We start from the raw sequence: 19,329 nt of genomic DNA, 5'->3' as shown, positions 1-19,329 counted from the left end.
TCTTTGAATTTTTGCTTAATCAAGTTTTATATGATCCCTTCTACCTTTTGCCCAGGTTGTACATGTAAAACTGAGAGCTCTATAATGAACCATTTTGTGTGAATTGCAGTTCTGTCTGATTTTCTTCTGTGTTCTGTAGATACCTCAGAATCCCCCAGAGTAGCTCTGATGCATAGTTCCAGCTGCTGCTCCTTCACACAGATCACAAAGTTCAGCACAGACTATTCCAGCTCATTTCTGGGCAGTCTGAGGATAACACCTGGCAAACCTGTGATTTGGAGTGCTTTGCACAGGGAAAATGGGAGGAACTAAAGAAACTAACATTGTTTTAGGTTAAGACATCCTACCCCTGCTTTCCCTCATCCCAAAAAACCCAAACCAACATTGTACATACAGCAAAACTTCAACAGCAAAGAGCTTGACTGAGTCTTGGGAAAAGTGTTTCTTTGTTCACATTTTTAGCTTCAATAGGAAGTTACTTATTCTGCCTGATTTCTCTGTCATACACCCCATTCCTCAGCAGCTGTGCAAAGCAATCCTGTATTTCCTGCTGTGTTCACCTGTCAGCTTCTCAGCCAGCTGAAGAAAATTGATAAAAATGTGAATTCTGTTAAAATTGCATTTTTACCTGAGGTTCCGAAAGGCAACAATTACAGCTGCTACTGTCAGGAGGAAGAGAACAAATCCATAGACGTAAAAAAGTAACGTACTGGAGAGTCTTGAAAAAGTATTTAAAGGTAGTAAACCAAAGGCTTCTTCACAAAGGTACAGGTTAGCATCAAAATCTCTAAAAAAAAATAAACATCTTTGTCCACTATGCATTTCATAACTTGATGTCAGAATAAGTTTATTTTTTTCCCAAGAAATTATAAAGTCACAGTTGTGCAGATTATTCTTAGGGCAAGTATGACATAAACATAAAAATCGCAGAGGTAAAACTCTGTGATTTACTGCACACATTTGAAATAAGAACAACCTGAAGGCTTCAATTAAAGAAGTCAATCAAAAAAGCAAAATCATACCTTGTTGCTCCAAACCCAAATTTTGCTTTCAGGAATTTGAATATATGCTCATCTGACTCAAGATTAAGAATTTTCTATGAAGTGGGGAAAGAGAAAGGAAATTAGATTCTAAATATGAAAACTGTTGCACAGTAAACAGCTTTTTTTGTCAGTTAAATGTAACTTTTAAAGGAATTAAAAGCAACACAGGCTTACTAAGATGAGTGCTTTGCAATCAAAGAAGCTTTCACTTTTAACTGCATTCATTGTAAAGAAAAATCAGTGAAAAACTTTGCAAATGCTCAACAGTGTAGATCTGCAACTGATATAAAATTACAGGTGAGCTTCAAGTTAACACCAATTATTTATGAAGTTTTCAAATCCATATATCAAAGATTAGCAAAACAACCTTTAATTTCTAAAATGCAGTTTCTGAGATGCAGAGAAATCTCACTGCAGTTTTTATTTAATGATAGTTCTGTAGATGGTTAACAAATAGGTTTTAACATAAGTCAACGTGTAAATTTTGATGTTAAATTTTTTTTGCCTACCTTAATGAATTTATTTATTAGGAGAGTCAAGCACAAGACTAGTAGAACATGGAGGATAAGTTTCCCAAGCCTATTAAGCAAGCCACCCTTTTTTAGGTTTTTCTACAAAGAAGAAAATATTAGTATTTCAATCCTTTTTTATGTATTTTCAACAAATGCATCACAGGCTACTTGAAACAGCTGATCTGCTAGTCCTGAGCAGCACCAAAACTGATACAGAACCAAGCATGCAGAATAAAGATCTACTTCTTGCACAAAACTGAAGGCACAATGTCATAAAATGTTTGCTCTGGGAGAGTTTTAGGAGCAGCCAAACAGCCTTTCTTTGGCAGCAGCCCTATTGTACTTACAGAACTTATTCCCTAATTTCCATAATTCTGTCTGCCTTTTGAAATACCTCCTTGTTACACCTTCCACTAAACATGGCAATGGGATCTTCTGCCTCTGACACTTGATAGGATTTTGAACAATTTTCCAGTTCCAAGCTCCAGATCCAGATGAGCTGTTCTGCTCATAGGCAAAAGGACAATATTGTGCAGACAATAGGGATGGCCCTGGAAACTCCTTTATTGTGGTCAGAGGCTGTCACCAATGCCAGAATCAGAAAACAGAGAAATGTAACTACACTAAAAACCCCCTAATCCTTGAAAGAAACAATGGATTTCAGGGAGCTGAACTCGAGATGAGCCTAGTTGTCCTAGTTGTTACAGATTATCTTGTTGGAGGCAGATCCATAAATTCAAGCCAAGTCCTGCTGAACCAGGTGTAAAGTCCATTTAAGTAATTTTTTTTTCAGGATCCAAACTGCAGCTTGCACAATCATTAATGTTAATAGCAATCATGCAATTATGATGTCTGATGCGCTTGGTTAAGCTGCAGTTAGAGTAATGGAATTCATTATTTGATCAGGCAATATTTGGGTTCCTGTATGCTACAGTAATTCCTCTAATCAGTATCAGTAAATGAAAATTATAATGAATCTAAATTACTCATTCTCACACACACACACATATATATAAATACTCTTTATTTAGTACTAGAGACATATTTTAGTACCTACCTGGATTGTTCTTGCTATTAAGACAGAAACATTAAAACTTATAAGTAATGATCCAAGAATCATAGAATTGAAGAACTGTAGGACACAGACCAGCAGTAAGCCAGAAATCTGAATGATATAGAGCCATGTAACCTGTAACAACAATGAGATTTTCACGTCTACAAAACTTTACAGTCATAGCTGCTTTTCTCTGAATATGCTTTATAATTTATTTCAACATCAATTATTTTTGCAAAGAACATATCTTGCAGTAAATCATTACATTTAAAGCCATTACTGTATCCTTTTCATATTTATGTCCTGAACTTCTTAGGTTAATATTTTATGCCCATTTTATACTTAGGGAAGCCTGATCCTATAATCAAGCAGATAACTGCAGTGTGAGGAAAATACTAATTACTTAATATTTGGAGGATGTTTTTATTTTCTTTAGTCCAAGAAGTGTTTCTGTAGCCTCAGTGATGTCTTTATGACTAAAGAGTTATTACTCAGTGCGGTGCAGCAACCAAACATCTCCAAAACTGTTCACTAAGAGTTCAATATAATGTCTCTTGGGTTACGCTAAACTATTATCAGTGTTCAGCTCAATGTAAACACTAAACCCCAGCTGATTTTCTAACACTAGCACAAAAATATACATTCTACCTCACACAAAGATCCCAAGTTCAGTCTTGGATCAAAGAGCTAAACAAACTCCAACAGCTCTAAGTGGGGCTTTTTTGAAAATGAGTACAGGCACAGTGGTGTGGTGAGTCTGTTGTGGAGTAACTCAGAATGACGCTAGTAATTTGCTGACTTTTAAGATAGCTGACAAGTCACATTAAATGTTGACTTCAGCTTGCAGTTACAGAGATAATGAAGAGTACAGAAACTTAAGTAAGCCACATTTGTGTTGATATGCAGGCACCATACTCATTTTCAGTTAAATTAATACAATCAGTAAAGTTCAAGTCTGCTTCAAATTTAAAATGAATTTACTTCAATTACTCTTCATTCTCCTGTAACCTTTCCTAAAGTTAGAACCTTTTCCACCCAGTGCAAGCTTTCACCATGCCTAAAATTATCTTCGTAGAATTTCACAGCAATGCTAAAGACAGTGTTGTTATCTTCTGGAGTACATTTCTGTTTTGTAAGATTGACTGTCAATGATCCCTGACCTTCTTAGTAAGACTAGTTTTATTTTCTGGCTTATCCAGCTCAGCAACAGAGCAGGGGCAGTGCTGTTATTTTGTGGTGAATGTCAATGCAGCCAAGACAACTTCTTCCCAGCAACCTGGTGTTCTGCATCCTCCTCCTGTGTGCAGAGCTCAGCCCTGACTGCCAGATGAGAGGATGCACAATGCCTGAGGCAAAATTCACACACAGCTTTGACTTCAGCTCACACAAAGATTTCCTGTGGTACTTTTTCCTTCTGGCAACTTTGAGAGGCCATGCTAAAGCTGTGGTATCAGATCAACTGTTGGGATGGTGTTTGGAAGTTTCAAACAGTGTCTAAACAAAAGTATACAAAAATTAAATAGACATGAACTACATTCAAGTGAATGAAACTCAAAAATGGCGTTGTTTTCATCATTCACTTTTACTCTTGCAGGGTATATATACATTGTAATCACTTCAAAGCACAAGGCACACTGGATAATCTCAATTACTCTGGGGATCCAGGCCACTGGTTAGGAAAACATCTTCACAACTGTTGGCTTTATGAAAGGAAAGGAACCAAAGTAGGTTACTTCCAAAGAGAAAGTTACCTTTGCTGTGGGGAGCATGTCCAAGCAGTCCAGTATGAATAATGCCAATGCCTGTATCAGCATCATAAACTGGTTGAATTGCCAAGTCAGGCTAAAGAGAAACGTTGCTATGAATACAATCATGAGTGTGAGCCTCTGGAAACAGAGAAAGAAGTTTTATTTTACCTTATAGTTTCCTTTGTTAAAACACAAAAAAATCAAGCAAAAAGAAACCCCCAACAAACCCAACCAAAGCCCACCTTAATCTGGATTTATTTTAAAACCACTTTTAAAACACTGAATTTTCTAACTGCAATAACAGCTTGGAGGATAACAAATATTTTATTAGAGTTACAAATTCTTGTCTTATGCCTGGCGTTTTATCACTGTAATACCATTTGCAAGAAAACAGTGAGATCTCGGTTTCAGCCTCCAGATTAAAATGCAATATCTCTCTTACCCTGGTATAAATAGCAGTTACTTGATCAAAATGAGTAGTAACTTAAGAACTGTTGGTCAAAGAAACTGTATCACCCACTTCCTTTAATTCTTGCAGACCAGGACAGTGTTCTGTTACTAAGTTTATTTACTGTGTCACACTTGTCAGAAATACTCACTTCTTGAGCAGGCTGTAAATGAGTTCTGAGCAGGTATGTGATGGCTGCTATCTGGACAGCAAAGAATGGCAGTGCCCAGTTCTCCCTTAAAGGAATGGTGAATTCGACCCTTGTAGTATCTACTCTGTACAAAACAGTGAGTGGCACCAATTTAAAATCATGCAAACACTTGGTGACAGACAGCTTGCAATGACAGGCATCTCTGTGCTATTTTAACTCCTTATTTATAAAAATGGAGGCTCTACACTCCAGTTCCTTCACACACCTGGCTCTGAAAATAAATCACTATGAAGGTTCTGCAAGTTATCCATTGTTTCTGCATCTCAAATGATGTACTTCAGCTTCACTAACTGTAAAAAAAATATACTGTGGATTACACCTTACTTATGAAGCACACCTTGGGTAATTTAGAAATGACAAGTACACCTCAAACTAAAAGCACTCCCAAAATCCAGCTTGTGGATTTCCACACCACAGGTCATTTTATTTCATTTTTTGGTTTGTAAATGCACACATAAGAATATAAACACAACATAATTTTTACTGTGATCCAAATGACTTGAGCTTGAACACTGTTTAATTGCTTATGACCTTTTGGTCATTGTTTGAAGCTTTTGAACATAAGAAGTATGTGATGGAAAAATTCCCCAAGAACGATCATTTGCAAAAAAGTTAAAACAAAGAATAATTCTCTTTTTCCTGGTGTAGAGAAAGTATTTGCTTAAAAGGCAAGTAAGCAACAGATCTGAGACATGTTTAGGTGGAGGAAGAATATGTCTAAATGGAGTTACTCAGTAGCTTCAGAAGAAATTCATCTGGACAGAAAGTATCCAAATCCACTCCATGCACTTATTATATTGCATACAGGAAACAAGCCCTCATTGTTCAACCATTATTAGAAGGATGGACAAATTTGCCCCAAATATTCTGTAAATGGAAGAGATGCCATCATGAAAGAAATGTGTGAAATACTGTACATTGCATGTGGCTTTTAATTACTTTTGTATTTGGAGAAAGGAACATCTTGCCTCCATACACCTGTAATTATTCTGTAGTGGATGTGCTTGCAGATAAATTCCTTTACAGCTGTTCATTAACATATCAAACATTTCTTGGAGAACCACGACTGTACTTTTATTTTCTTGAGTAATTTACAGGTAACAGCCAATGTCACCAGTCTTAGCTTCATGCCAGCATCTTAATTCTGGCATAAAGCCAGTTCTTAGGTTTTTATCTCCAAACTGATAATTCTTCAAGTGATAAAGCACTAGAACAGCTCAATTACCACGTTTTTTCTAGAGGCTTTGTTCAGGAGATGGCTACAGGAATAAGGGGAGAGAGGAGCTGAACTTCAGATGATCTGAGGTTGTGGAAGGAACCCCTGGAGGCATGTGTGGGCCAGTGAGGAGACACCTGAAGGGTGTCTTTAGGTCATGCAGATGTCTCTAACACCTGAGAGATCCTAGGCTGGAGAAGACAGGGTACATCACCTGGAGCTCCAGACACATCTGAAAGATGTAGTCTACTTTCAGAGACCAATTTAAGACAAAATTTTCTACTCAAACTTCCTGAACCTTTAAAAACCCAGTCTGATATGTCAGCTAATTTCTGATTATTTTCTAATTATTTTTTGCTATTTAAACATTTTTTCCATTTTCTGGCTAATTGGAGAGAGGCCTTATAGTTTCATGTTTTGTCCAATTAATCATGCAGTTAAAGCTTTAATGCCTTACCTTTGAAACTAGGTACAATTTTTGAAAGATTGAATGTTTAATCTCACTTACCTGTTTGCAATATACCAGCAAGCTGCCAACAACCCTGAAAGCCATGTTCCACTAAGAAGCCAGCTTGTTATATACAGAGCAATGACATAAACTGCCTGAAGTCCAAACAAAGTGTAGATATAAAAATAAACAGGCTCTAGGTATTGCTGTAAAACACAAGAATACTGATGTTGACATTAAAACACTCACTGGGAGGGGATTATACTTAGCATGAATTAGGTTTTGCTTTTACAAATTAAAAAGGCATCAGGAATATTTCTAATTAGAAAATCTCTACAAAGGGGAGCTATTATTCACTGCGCAATCTTCATAATGCACTTACAATCTAAAGCCATAAATAAATGCCTACCTGAATTGGAAGAATCCTATACAGAATGCTGAGAAACACCTCCTGGTAAACATTCATTCTTTCAAGTATGTTAATTGTCCTCACAGATTCAGTTTTATTGTCATATACTAAACCATGTAAACCTTAATGATAAAGAGAAATTGAAATAGGAGATTGTCATTTTCCCCCTCCATCTTCATTTGAACAGTGAATAACTTTTTCAAAGGTATTTTAGGATCTCTCATCAGAAACTGCAAACTTTGAGTCAACGATTCAGAACATATAACCTCTGAATCAACATGACCTTCTGAGGTCTTCAGCTTCCCTGCTTCAAATGTGACTCACAGTGCTAATTCAAGTACTATATATTTAGGAGTGCATAAAACATTTATTTTTATACTTCCATCCCCAGCATAGAATCTGTGGTACATTCTGGATCCTGAGAACTGTTCTTGGCACTGCTTTAATCACAGGTGAAGTTAATATTGAAGAATGTGTAGTATAAGCAAAATTGCTAGGGAGCAACAGCAAAATATCTAGAAAATATAAGACTGCCTGAGAAAGCCCCATCACTGTATATGGTTTCCTTGGAAGCTGCTCCTTGTGTCACTTACTGTCCAGGAACACAGCAAAAAATATTGCCCCTTCCCAGAAATAGCTCACAGCTCAAATTAAACATAAGAAGAATAAAAATGAAAGTAATAAACTGAATACACCAGCAAACTGAAACCTTAACAGATAGGAAAGTTGTCGCTCAAAGTGATTGCCTTCATCAGCATGTGAAGGTGTGGCACAGAAACCAATGCATCATTGTGAAATTTATTACATCCATAATTCAGTGGCTCCCTGGCATAGGAACAGAATAAATCTGTCTCCAGTAATATTGTTACACTATCTTTCATCGTTATGGTATGCCTTGTTCTCAATTACATTTGAAAAAAAAGCCCTAACCAAACCTACAAATACTCAGCTGCAAAACTTACTTTACAGTTTACAATACCTTGCTGTATGGAAGCAGCCTGAATCATCTGTTTGTAGTAGGAATAATAAAGTCCACACTCGGTTCTGAATGAAATTTCTCTTTCGACCTCCTGCAAGTGAAGTTCAACAGTAAATTCACTTTCATTTGTTTTCCACCATCATCCAAAGCTGCCTTCAACTCCAACTCCTGCTGCACCAGAGAAAATGAGCTCCAGAGAGGCTTCAGTCTTTGAGTTTCATATTCTAAGTAACTTAGTTCAACTAAAGGTGAACATACATGGAGAAATTAGGGTGAGAGGCAAATGATGGCTGGGGTGTAAAAGACTCTTTTAATTGGGGAAATGTACATGCTTTTTGTGATTCTGATATGCTGCTTGGGAATATTTTGATTATTTCACTATTTTTTTGTAATATGACAAGCTTAGATTGGCACAGTGGCCCACAGCTGGACTGTAAAGCTGTATATCCCTGCTTTGTGCATTTAACCTTTTCTCCCAGATGGGGTTATCCCATTGTGTTCCATGGCTTTGCCAGCTCAAGGCTCCATTAATTCAGTGTGCTATGTGGGGGCTGCACCATAATGCCAGGGATATTTCAGCTGGCAGGGAATGCTGCTGCCCACTTGTTCAACACTGCTTCTTGCAGGAAACCAGCTGTCATCACTCTCTTTCCTAAATTACAGGCGAAAGGAAAACGGACTTTTGACTTGGCTTTAGGGCTAGGTGTACTTCTTATTTCTAATTAGAAATGTTCAAATTATTTAAACTAGGTACACTTCAAACCAAGCACATTTCAAACTATGCCTTTTTCTTGGCTGATATTGCAGCAGATGGAGTCTAGTAAGATCTGAAAGCTCTTTGCTTTGGAACGCACTTCCTTTTGTTACCTCATTAATTGTGAAGACCTAAAGAAATTTAACAAATCCACAGCTTTGGGCAAGCACATTAAAACAAAGATGGCATGAACAAGCAACTGATGAGAACTAGCAATCGTCTTTACAGAACTGTTCTATTATTAGTGATCTTTTTAGTAGTTTGTATAATAAAATCCCAGCAAATGTATCTCCTAAGCAGTAAGTTAGAAAAGGTCTCTATTCAGTTAGGAAAAGTTTATACTGAGACTTGAAAATCCAGTGAAATCCCTGTACGTGGTATATGCAAGTCACTAAAAAATCATGTGATTTATAAAAATAGCCTTATGAATTTTTCTTTCTGTACGGTACAAAAGAATGCTACTAAAATAACAGAATATTACTTTTTCAGAGACGTTTATGAATGCCATTCTTGTTAATACAACCTTGCACAGAACCCCAAGACTTTCAACTTCCTTATACAGTCCCAATTCTTATGCTGGAGCAGAATCAATTTATTTCAGAGCTAACTTAAAGCTCAACAAAAAAATCACATTCTTCTCTCCTCCACTGCCCACGACAGGTTCTTATCTCAAAGCATGTGTTTTATTGAAGTCAATTGTTGACAAACCAATATTAGTTGTGGTCTGAGAAAAATCAACAAATAAAACCACAACTGATTCAATCTAAGTTCACAATTAAACTCTCCAGAGATATAAATCCTGTGAGATATAAATCATCATCATCATACCAAAAGCCACACACTTAGCAAAATGAGAGTGCTGGATTTTGAGCAAGCTCTAGTTTCAAATTTGTCACTACTGAAAAGTTTTCTAATACCAAAAGGTGGCTGACTCTTAAATGCTCATTAAAAAAAAAAAAAAGGCAAAGCTAACATTTGCAATTTATTAAGGGGGAGAGAGGAATCACAGAGGGGGATCTAATTAGCAAAAATGCACTCAAACATGATTAATTTGTAATCCTGGCACCAGCTGTATTCAACCAAATGCTATACTTTATGAGACAAACACTAGTGAGTTTTACATCTGTTTCATGCTAAGATAACATCTGTTTTATTCACTCAAAATACTTTTCCAGTTCTACAGCAATTTATACTTTTCCTAGCATTCCATGTCAATAAAAACATACAGACTTATGGGTAAACACTGTGAGAGCACATGCTTATCTGTCTGTATATTCACTTTGTGGGGTTGTAACAAAGAAGTTATCACTGTTGCAAGGGAAAAATAAAGAATACTGTTCTCTGGGACACACAGAGAGCTGCTACTTATTTCTATTTATGCATTTGTATCCTAATAAGCATTCACAACCAAATACAAAGGACTTTCTCTCAAGGGCAGCGCAAAATTTTGGAGCTTATGATTCCTCAAACTCCTTAGTAAGTCCTTCAGAATGCTGAGCAAGCAGCCAAAGTCTGAGTTGAGTTTTTCTATAAATAATGAGCATAAATAAAGCTCCAACTACTTCTCTTTTTTTGAGATAGCTAAAACAAAATTTGTGTAATGGAAACTATTTATTAGTTTTTCAATTTAAGACCACGAAGATTTGAAAATTTTCTCAAGTGTAGAAGTGGAAACTCAACACACACAGCTGCTGTGAACGTTCCCAGTTGACAACAAGCCTTCAGCAAAGCCATTTAATCCCTGGGCAGCTCTCCTGGTTAACCTCAAGCCCATCAGTTTGAGTGGTGTGTTCTAGATCAGATCTGACCCAGAGTCAAAGCACCCCTAACACCTCCACAAGCACTTCTGTGGAGAAGCTCTGCCAAAGTCCTGGATGTCCTTCTTCCCTTCCTGCTTGAACATTCACTTTGTGCAGCTCTCATTACGTGTTGCCCTGCTTTTCAAAACAGAATTACTGAACGTTTGGGGCTAGAAGGGATCTTAAAGCCCACTCAGTGTCACCCCCTCCAGTCCCAGGCTGCTCCAAGCCCCAGTGTCCAACCTGGCCATGGACACTGCCAGGGATCCAGGGGCAGCCACAGCTGCTCTGGGCAATAATCCTTGGTTTGTATTCAAAATATAAAAAGGGAAAACATGAGCACTTCACAGACTAAATCCTGACATTTTTCTCCTGAAAGACTTACATCTTCATCTTCATTCCTGACTTCCCGCAAGCAGCAATTTTATTAGAGGAAAAATCAATAACAGTGTCTAAATGCTTACTCAGAGGGGATGAATAAGAAATGAATGCTCTGAAGTTTATTTGTTTTTCTTACAGTATTAATTTGCTACATGGCCTTGGCTCATTCCTGTTCAAAGTTTCTTCAGAATTTGCAGTTGAACAAGGAATGCTGACAGAAGAGGTGGCCCCCCCATTTTGTTATCTGCATAGCAGATTCTGTTCCCAAAAAATGCTGCATTGGGGGGGCAGCCACTAAACTGCTACTGAAAATCACTGAAAATAGACAAGCCATTTCAGATGTGTTATGCCAGAACATGTACACAAAACTGAGAAAGGATTTTTGGATAAGAAATCTGTTTTGACTTCCACCATCACAAACAGAAATGTTTGTTGGTTTAATGTATATCAGAAGGGATTCAAAATCTTTTCTTCAAAGTCATTTAATCAAGGTAAGTGATTTTAACTTGTGATCCCTGCTGGAAGGGGACACAAACACAGGCTCTGACTAGGTGTCATCATATGCTCAAGCTTTTCTGGGTATTTTCTGTCATTATTTCAGGAAGTCTTGAAATAAAATAAAACAAGGAGCAATTGTGTACCTCCTTCATTGTATAAGCCACCTTTCAAGATGTGCTATTTCAGTTTTTCTGGTAAGAAAACAATTGTACATCTTTCTCCTGTGACCACGGCTAATTGATAATAGCAGCACATTTACCAGCAAACAAGAACAAGCCTCACACACAGAGCAGCAGCTGAAATCAATGCACTGTTGAAAGCCATATTCAAAATACAGCAAAACAGTTTAACAACGACCAGACAGTTTTTCTACTTGGGTGAACCATTGCTGGAAGACACCCAAAACTGAACTGGCTTTCAATGAATTGCAATTGAAATTACAGAAAGGCAATCAGTGCAAGTGTGTGTGCAAGTCCTGACTCCAATTATTTAGGAGTTAGGAGTCATGACTTTGCATAATAAACTCTCTTTACTTCCAATTTTTAGAGTTGGGTACAACTGCACACTTTTTAAATACGCAGTTGTGGTGTTCATGTATCAGGAGGGTCTTCAGAACAAAAATTCCACCTTTGTCACCTAAAAGGTGAAGGTACAAATATCTGCCTCGTGCAAAAGTGTCAGAAAAACACTGCAGATCTTCAAACAGAAGAGTACCTTCATACAAAAGAAAAGATGACAGAATAGATCTCCCATTGCATCTCTGTATTCATTAAGTTGCTACACAGACCCTTCAGGGTATGAATTCTTATCAGCTGACTAATTGTAGCTTATTGGATGAAAGGAATGAAGTTTGGGAGAATAATGCACTGTTATATAACTTTTGTATCAGATTTCAGCAACATAAATCCTCTAATTTGCCCCACTTACAGCCAATCCAGGGTGACTAAGTCAGTAATTTAAAACATATGGAAATAGAATTGATTTAGAATTTTTCTTTTCTATGTTGCAGAGCAGTGACGATGCTCTACTGCATTTCGCAGGCATGGGGGTTAATAAAACACTGGATGTGCATTTGTAATACATCCATTTATTCTATGTTATGTTTAATGAAAATATCATGAAATGAGATCACCCCTGCATTCCACTAAGCAAGGCACACAATAATTGTGGGCAAGGATTACACTACAGTTCTCCCTCCTGAGAATCTGGGCAAGACTATGAACTAAAACAAAACTTCATATTTTCAAAGTTTTGGAAAGTTTAGTTAATACCTGCAGAAATAAATGCTTCAGCCAAACTACAAAATGTTAGAGAAAAACCCCCAACTTTTCCACTTATTTTCCATGTAATTTTGAGGGTTTTATCTTTCTAAGTATATAGCATGTGCTGTGATGAAAAGATGAGCCAATTCAGAAGTGCTGGAAAACATGTACATACCCCTGGAGAGACCACACTCCTACACACAGGCACAGAGACATCTGTGGATTGTTTTACAGATACTGGGATGAGCCTTCCTGCCTCAGCTTTGCAGGAAATTTCAGACTCTTCAAATGCAGTCTTCTCCTCCCATACTACTCCTAAAGCAGTATTTTGTTTAAAATGAGCACCACATGCATGCTCTGCTGGAGATCACTGAAGAAGGGACACTGTGAGACCAGATAGTGTCTGCAGCTCTTTCTCCTTTACCCTGCTGGTGGATGAACTTAATGCTTCTTAGAATCTTTCCATCAAATTGGCTGGAACTGCTCTTGCTGCAGCGTCACCAGCTACCCACCAACTCCATGGCATGAAATAACAGCTACAGAGACAACAGAATCCAGAGTACAAAAAAACTAGAGGGGTTTATTTCAGTTTTGATATCTGGTGGCATGCTAGTGTACTTAAAATGTAAACAGTAATTATCAAATAAAACGACTGTTTCGCCCACTGAGAGGACAACTTAATTACAACTACAGAACTGCTTAATTCAGTGAACTCTGTGCTCCTCTGGGTCAATCTGACAATAAAAAGATGTATCCATCATGTTCATACATTGCCAGAAGCCCATGCCTGCTTGTACTTCAAAATATAAAACACCTTGAAGTTATTCACTCCTTGCTTTTGGGAGGAAAAGGCAATCCCAAGGTGTACCTTCAATACGCTGTGTACAGTCTCTCTATATATCATCAAGGGAAGGGAAAGGTGGGTACAACACAGTATTATATGTATAATACAACAGCAATTGTTGCAGTAAATGCAAATTATTTGTATTAGTGGAATATAAATGTTTCTGGGCTACAAAAAGTGTGTAGCATAGAAAAGACATATTGTAAGGCAAGTATTCCAGTGAAATATATGTACTCTTTGAGCAACACAATACACAGACCTAGCAGAATGGATTTTAGGCATTTGAAAGGGAAATGACTCACCTGTTCTTTTCTCTGGTTAAATTTAGCTGTGGGTACTGCTGCATTATTTTCTCTGCAGTGATTCTGACAAAACTAGTCAGTCCTGGGTTGTGGGAATGGTTGCATTTACATTGGTGAATGGCAAAAATATGTTTTGAGGTTTGCACATTTAGAATGACATTATATAAAATTTTAATATTGAATACCAAGAGACTGTCCCTAAACTGTATTACAGTATCACAGCGTAAATACAATTCAAGAACTGTGTGCCAGGATTTTGCATATTGTTTCTTTTAACTCTTGGTTTTTATTTTAATTTTAGATTGCTTTGGATAAAAATAAGATGATTATAGAAAAATATATAGTAAAATACTGAAATTCTATCTGTAGATAAATATAGAATTTCAATATTTTATTACAAAGATTTAATTGTAGATACAGCTAGAATCTATCTGTAGATAAAGAAATTTATCTGTAGATAAAGATCAATTTTTGGAAGAACCATGGCTACAACTCAGACAGGAGCTCCCTAGCAATATTTTTAGAGAAAAAAATTGGGGACAGGTATTTATAGAACTGATGAAGTATGGTGGGAACGGAAGCACAGCTTTTTTTAAACTGAACTTTTAAAAATGAAATATTCCGGTGTTGAGCAGGTTACAAGACAAATACAGACATAATAAAAGAAATTTCAACTAATGCTCATATTAATGCTCCACAAAACTACTGATGAAACTAGGAAAACGACTTTTACCTTGATATTGGAAAACCACAGGTCATTTTCATGCAGTGTAGCCACATAAACTGAAGTAAGAAGTCCAAGAGTGATGGCAACGATTCCACCAACAGTTATTGAGAGTACGTTCCACAGCCTTCCACCTGGAGGATCTTGGAAGAAAAATATTTCAGTCCCTAATTGTGAAACATATTATTGAACCTACAGGGATTTTTGGAAATCCATTTATCCACTGCCTATGTCAGTTTACATTCTGCAGGACATCTGTTTTTAACACAGATGGCGTTTTTTAAGGAGATGTGGTTTTTATTTTCCCATATAGGAAAACCAGAGTATTTTATTTACATACAAAGTGAAATAAAGGGTGCCTTAATTGGTATATTTTAAATTTAAGAACACCATGATCCTTAAGAACACAAGTTTAGCTCAATGCCGTAACTATTTTGAAAATCTGAATTGGAATATCTTCCAGAACTTTCTAAACTCAAACTTTGATAACTAAGTAAGAAACTCACATCTCCTTCATAGGTCTATAAATAGCTGCCTTTTTTGGGGGGGTTTGCTCAGTTTTTGTAAAAAACAACAGTGAAGGTTCAGAAGCCTCACTAAATAACCACATAGAGACTGAACAGCAGCCAAAGCAGCCTTTGATGATGGTGTCATGCTTTGAATTGCAGATGGGTTCCTGCTGACACCAGAGCAAGGTCAGGGGTGGGATGATGGCAAAGGAAGGATGTGCTCTGGGCACCTCCAGGCCTCCACTGTGCACTGACATTCCTGGGGCTTTGCTGGGCTTGCTGTATTTCCAGTGTTAATGTAAGGTTTACTATGGATTAGTGATCTGGACTTGTATCTTTGAAATGGCTATTTCATACTGTGTGTGACATCTCCCCCTGGGTTCCATTAATGCAATTCCATGGAACTGGGAGCTGGCCTGCAGGAGAACTATGATCACTTGCCCTTTTTATATATAGCCTAAGTGTGTTTGTGCAGAAACAACAATGCAACTTTCCTTCCATCCGCCCAAATGCAGAGAAATATTTAGAATTTAGAACAAAATATCCCTTAAAATAAGTTAATCTAAAAATCTCTCAAAAAACAAGGAACTTTGTCAGCTCTAAAGCTATAATTCCATATAAAAATGTTGTCAGAATTTCATTACTTTAACAGATCCTGGAATTAAGGCACTCAATGACTCTCTTTTAAATTTACCTAACCAGTGTCCTATAGATTAAAAAGCAAACATTTACAATTCAGATTTTATATGCAACCTTCCTATTTTTAAATACATATAATCAGTTGTCTTCAAATCTTTTTACATTACCAATGACTTAGACTGTGATTCTTTCAAGAACTTTGGATGGCTACACACAATCTTAGCGTGTCACCAATAACAAATTGAAAAAATTGTTCTCACCAATTCAAATTTGGATTTTAAAACAGTGATAAGATTGACATGCAGCAATCTGCATGAGATCCTCTGTCTCATCCAATTCATTTCAGTGATATTCAAGTATGGAAACACACATATGTAGTTCTGAGTTGTGCTTAGGACAGATCAAAACCAAAACACTACTAAAAAGCCATAATGTCACTTTGTTTTTTCATTACCTACCAGGTGGAATTTTCTCATCTTGCTTCACATTTGTCTCCTCTGAAGGCTGATCTTCAGCTGCTTCTGTGCCTTTTCCAACTCTTCTCTGTCTTATGGTTGTCATGGTGTCAGTCACTTTAATTCATTATTCTTCAGCCTGACTCCTAAATGGACACACACAAGCAATGCATCTTCCTACCCAAACAGTCACTCGATACTGCATGAAATATGTGAAAATAAAACCACATCTTACTGACATCACAGACTTTGACTTTTAGAACTCCACTGTACTTAAAGTCTATCTTATTAAATACAGTTTTTCTTTAAATCTGTGTCACTCAGCAAATGATAGAAAACATCGTCTTGGAGTTATGAGGACTAACATTCACCATTTTACATACACACATGAAAACAGGTTTTCAGAATGATTCAGTATTTTGACTGCCTTCACTTTTTTAGCCCTTGACTCAAAATGCACACTAGGCTCCCCTTTTTAAAAAAGTCTAAGCCCTCCAAAGAAAAAGAAGACTTTTCAGTGTATTTTAGTTGGGTGCCTAAAATATAAAGCCAGTCATTTAAATCCTGGCTTTCAGGAAATTGCCAAAAAAGGATGTCAAAAGATGCAAAAATGATGCCAGAGAACACTTGTGTTATAAAAAACTAAAGACTGCATCAGAAGAACATTTTATGTTCTATGCAGCATAGAATTTGAGAACATCACAAGACAAAAAGCTCAGCCAGTCATTGCCCTGTCAATTGCCAGGTGCCCTCGGCTCTCTGAGCACGGTCCATACAGAGCACAGCTCCCACCCCGCTGCTCTGCACGGGGCAAGCAGTGCCATCCTCTGGGGGCAAACCTCCATCCATCCCACCCGGAGAGCAAACCCAAACCTGCTCCATCCCACCCGGAGAACAAACCCAAACCCGCTCCATCCCACCCGGAGAGCAAACCCAAACCTGCTCCATCCCACCTGGACAGCAAACCCAAACCCTCTCCATCCCACCTGGAGAGCAAATCCAAACCTGCTCCATCCCACCCTGAGGACAAACCCAAACCCGCTCCATCCCACCCGGAGAACAAACCCAAACCCGCTCCATCCCACCCGGAGAGCAAACCCAAACCTGCTCCATCCCACCTGGACAGCAAACCCAAACCCTCTCCATCCCACCTGGAGAGCAAATCCAAACCTGCTCCATCCCACCCTGAGGACAAACCCAAACCTGCTCCATCCCACCCTGAGGAGAAACCCAAACCTGCTCCATCCCACCTGGAGAGCAAACCCAAACCTGCTCCATCCCACCCGGAGAGCAAACCCAAACCCGCTCCATCGCACTCTGAGGAGAAACCCAAACCTGCTCCATCCCACCCGGAGAGCAAACCCAAACCCTCTCCATCCCACCTGGAGAGCAAACCCAAACCTGCTCCATCCCAGCGTGGAAAAACAACCTGCTCCATCCCAGCCTGAGGAGAAACCCAAACCTGCTCCATCCCACCTGGAGAGCAAACCCAAACCTGCTTCAACCCAGCCTGAAGCACAAACCCAAACCCCCTCCATCCCACCTGGAGAACAAACCCAAACCCATTCCATCCCACCCTGAGGAGAAACCCAAACCTGCTCCATCCCAGCCTGAGGCATAAACCCAAACCTGCTCCATCCCACCCTGAGGAGAAACCCAAACCTGCTCCATCCCACCCTGAGGAGAAACCCAAACCTGCTCCATCCCACCTGGAGAGCAAACCCAAACCTGCTCCATCCCACCCTGAGGAGAAACCCAAACCCTCTCTATCCCACCCTGAGGACAAACCCAAACCTGCTCCAGCCCACCCTGAAGAGAAACCTAAACCCTCTCTATCCCACCCTGAGGAGAAACCCAAACCTGCTCCATCCCAGCCTGAAGCACAAACCCAAACCCTCTCCATCCCACCCTGAGGACAAACCCAAACCTGCTCCATCCCACCCTGAGGAGAAACCCAAACCTGCTCCATCCCACCCTGAGGAGAAACCCAAACCCTCTCCATCCCACCCTGAGGAGAAACCCAAACCTGCTCCATCCCACCCTGAGGAGAAACCCAAACCCTCTCCATCCCACCCTGAGGACAAACCCAAACCTGCTCCATCCCAGCCTGAGGCACAAACCCAAACCCGCTCCAACCCAGCAGCAACAGCTGCTCCCTGTGCTCCACTGGTGGAACTGGCGGCTGCTGCTGCTGCTGGCAACGCTGCAGGGAACACGCCTCAACCACACAACTTTGTTTAAAGCTTTTGCAGCGGATTAGCCTCGCCTCCTCCCCACACACCTGGGAAAACAGCGAGCTCACGCTTTGGGAGAGACGGTTTGCAGCACACCTGACAATTAATGAACAAAGGCAAGATGTTCATCCCCACCCCGCTGGCGGTGCCAGCCGCTCCTCACACGCCGGTGCCGCAGGGCTCGGCTCCGCGGGACGGGCGGGTCCCGGGCCGGGGCAGAGCCGGGGCAGAGGCCGGGGCAGAGGCCGGGGCAAAGCCAGGACAGGGCCGGGGCAGAGGCCGGGCCCGGGGCTCCCCGCGGCCTGCGCGGCCCGGCCGCGGCTCCCCCCGCCCGCCTCCCCCGTACCTGCGGCCGCTGCTGCCGGCGCTGCTGCGGGAGCCGCCCGGGCCCCGCCGCGGGCACGGACGGGGGAAGCGAAGGGGAAGGGAAAGGGAAAGGGGAAGGGGCGGCGCGGCGGCGGGTGCTCGGCCCTGCCGGGCGGAGACCGGGAGCCGGGGCGGGCACAGCCGCCCGTCACAGGCCCGGCCCCCCGCCCCGGCCGCTCCATGGCTGCTTCGGGCTCCGCAGGGCGGGCGTGCGGCGGAAATCCGGCACATGGAGGCACGGCCGGGGCTGCCAGCCATCCATCCGTCCATCCATCCGTCCGTCCATCCGTCCGTCCGTCCATCCATCCATCCCTTGCCGGGAAGGGGGCTGCGGGGCTCGGGACTGCTGCTCGCTGCCCCCGAGGGTCGCGCCGTCCCGCCGGGCGGGGAGGATGCTTTGCTAAGATAGTGCCCCAGAATCTTTTTTTTTTTTTTTTTTTTTTTTTTTTTTTTTTTTTTTTGTAATGTATTTCTCATCGCCCCACGGATATGGT

The 19,329-nt window shown here is 40.1% G+C and overlaps 1 protein-coding gene across 6 annotated transcripts in view; it reads right to left on the bottom strand.

Moving 5' to 3' along the window:
• DPY19L3 (dpy-19 like C-mannosyltransferase 3) overlaps nt 1-18,959 on the bottom strand; it is a 36,262-nt gene extending 17,303 nt beyond the window's left edge. For 5 of the 6 annotated variants that reach the window (XR_010744552.1, XR_010744553.1, XM_066327944.1 and 2 more), the window contains exons 1-12: nt 18,816-18,959; nt 16,239-16,381; nt 14,642-14,775; nt 8,069-8,159; nt 7,090-7,211; nt 6,741-6,886; nt 4,957-5,080; nt 4,361-4,495; nt 2,613-2,744; nt 1,553-1,654; nt 1,023-1,096; nt 629-787 (exon numbers count right to left, since the gene is read on the bottom strand). Coding sequence is in view for 4 of the 6 variants with exons in the window: in XM_066327944.1 (XP_066184041.1) it covers nt 629-787; nt 1,023-1,096; nt 1,553-1,654; nt 2,613-2,744; nt 4,361-4,495; nt 4,957-5,080; nt 6,741-6,886; nt 7,090-7,211; nt 8,069-8,159; nt 14,642-14,775; nt 16,239-16,341 (1,322 nt within the window). In the remaining 2 variants the exon portion in view is untranslated. The remainder of the gene's footprint in view (nt 1-628; nt 788-1,022; nt 1,097-1,552; nt 1,655-2,612; nt 2,745-4,360; nt 4,496-4,956; nt 5,081-6,740; nt 6,887-7,089; nt 7,212-8,068; nt 8,160-14,641; nt 14,776-16,238; nt 16,382-18,815) is intronic. The other variant, XM_066327945.1, reaches the window with a different exon arrangement.
• Nucleotides 18,960-19,329: the final 370 nt, after the last annotated feature.

The sequence above is a fragment of the Sylvia atricapilla genome, chromosome 12 (genome assembly GCF_009819655.1).
Source record: "Sylvia atricapilla isolate bSylAtr1 chromosome 12, bSylAtr1.pri, whole genome shotgun sequence".
Lineage (NCBI taxonomy): Eukaryota > Metazoa > Chordata > Aves > Passeriformes > Sylviidae > Sylvia > Sylvia atricapilla.
This window is presented reverse-complemented; position numbering and strand designations above follow the sequence as displayed.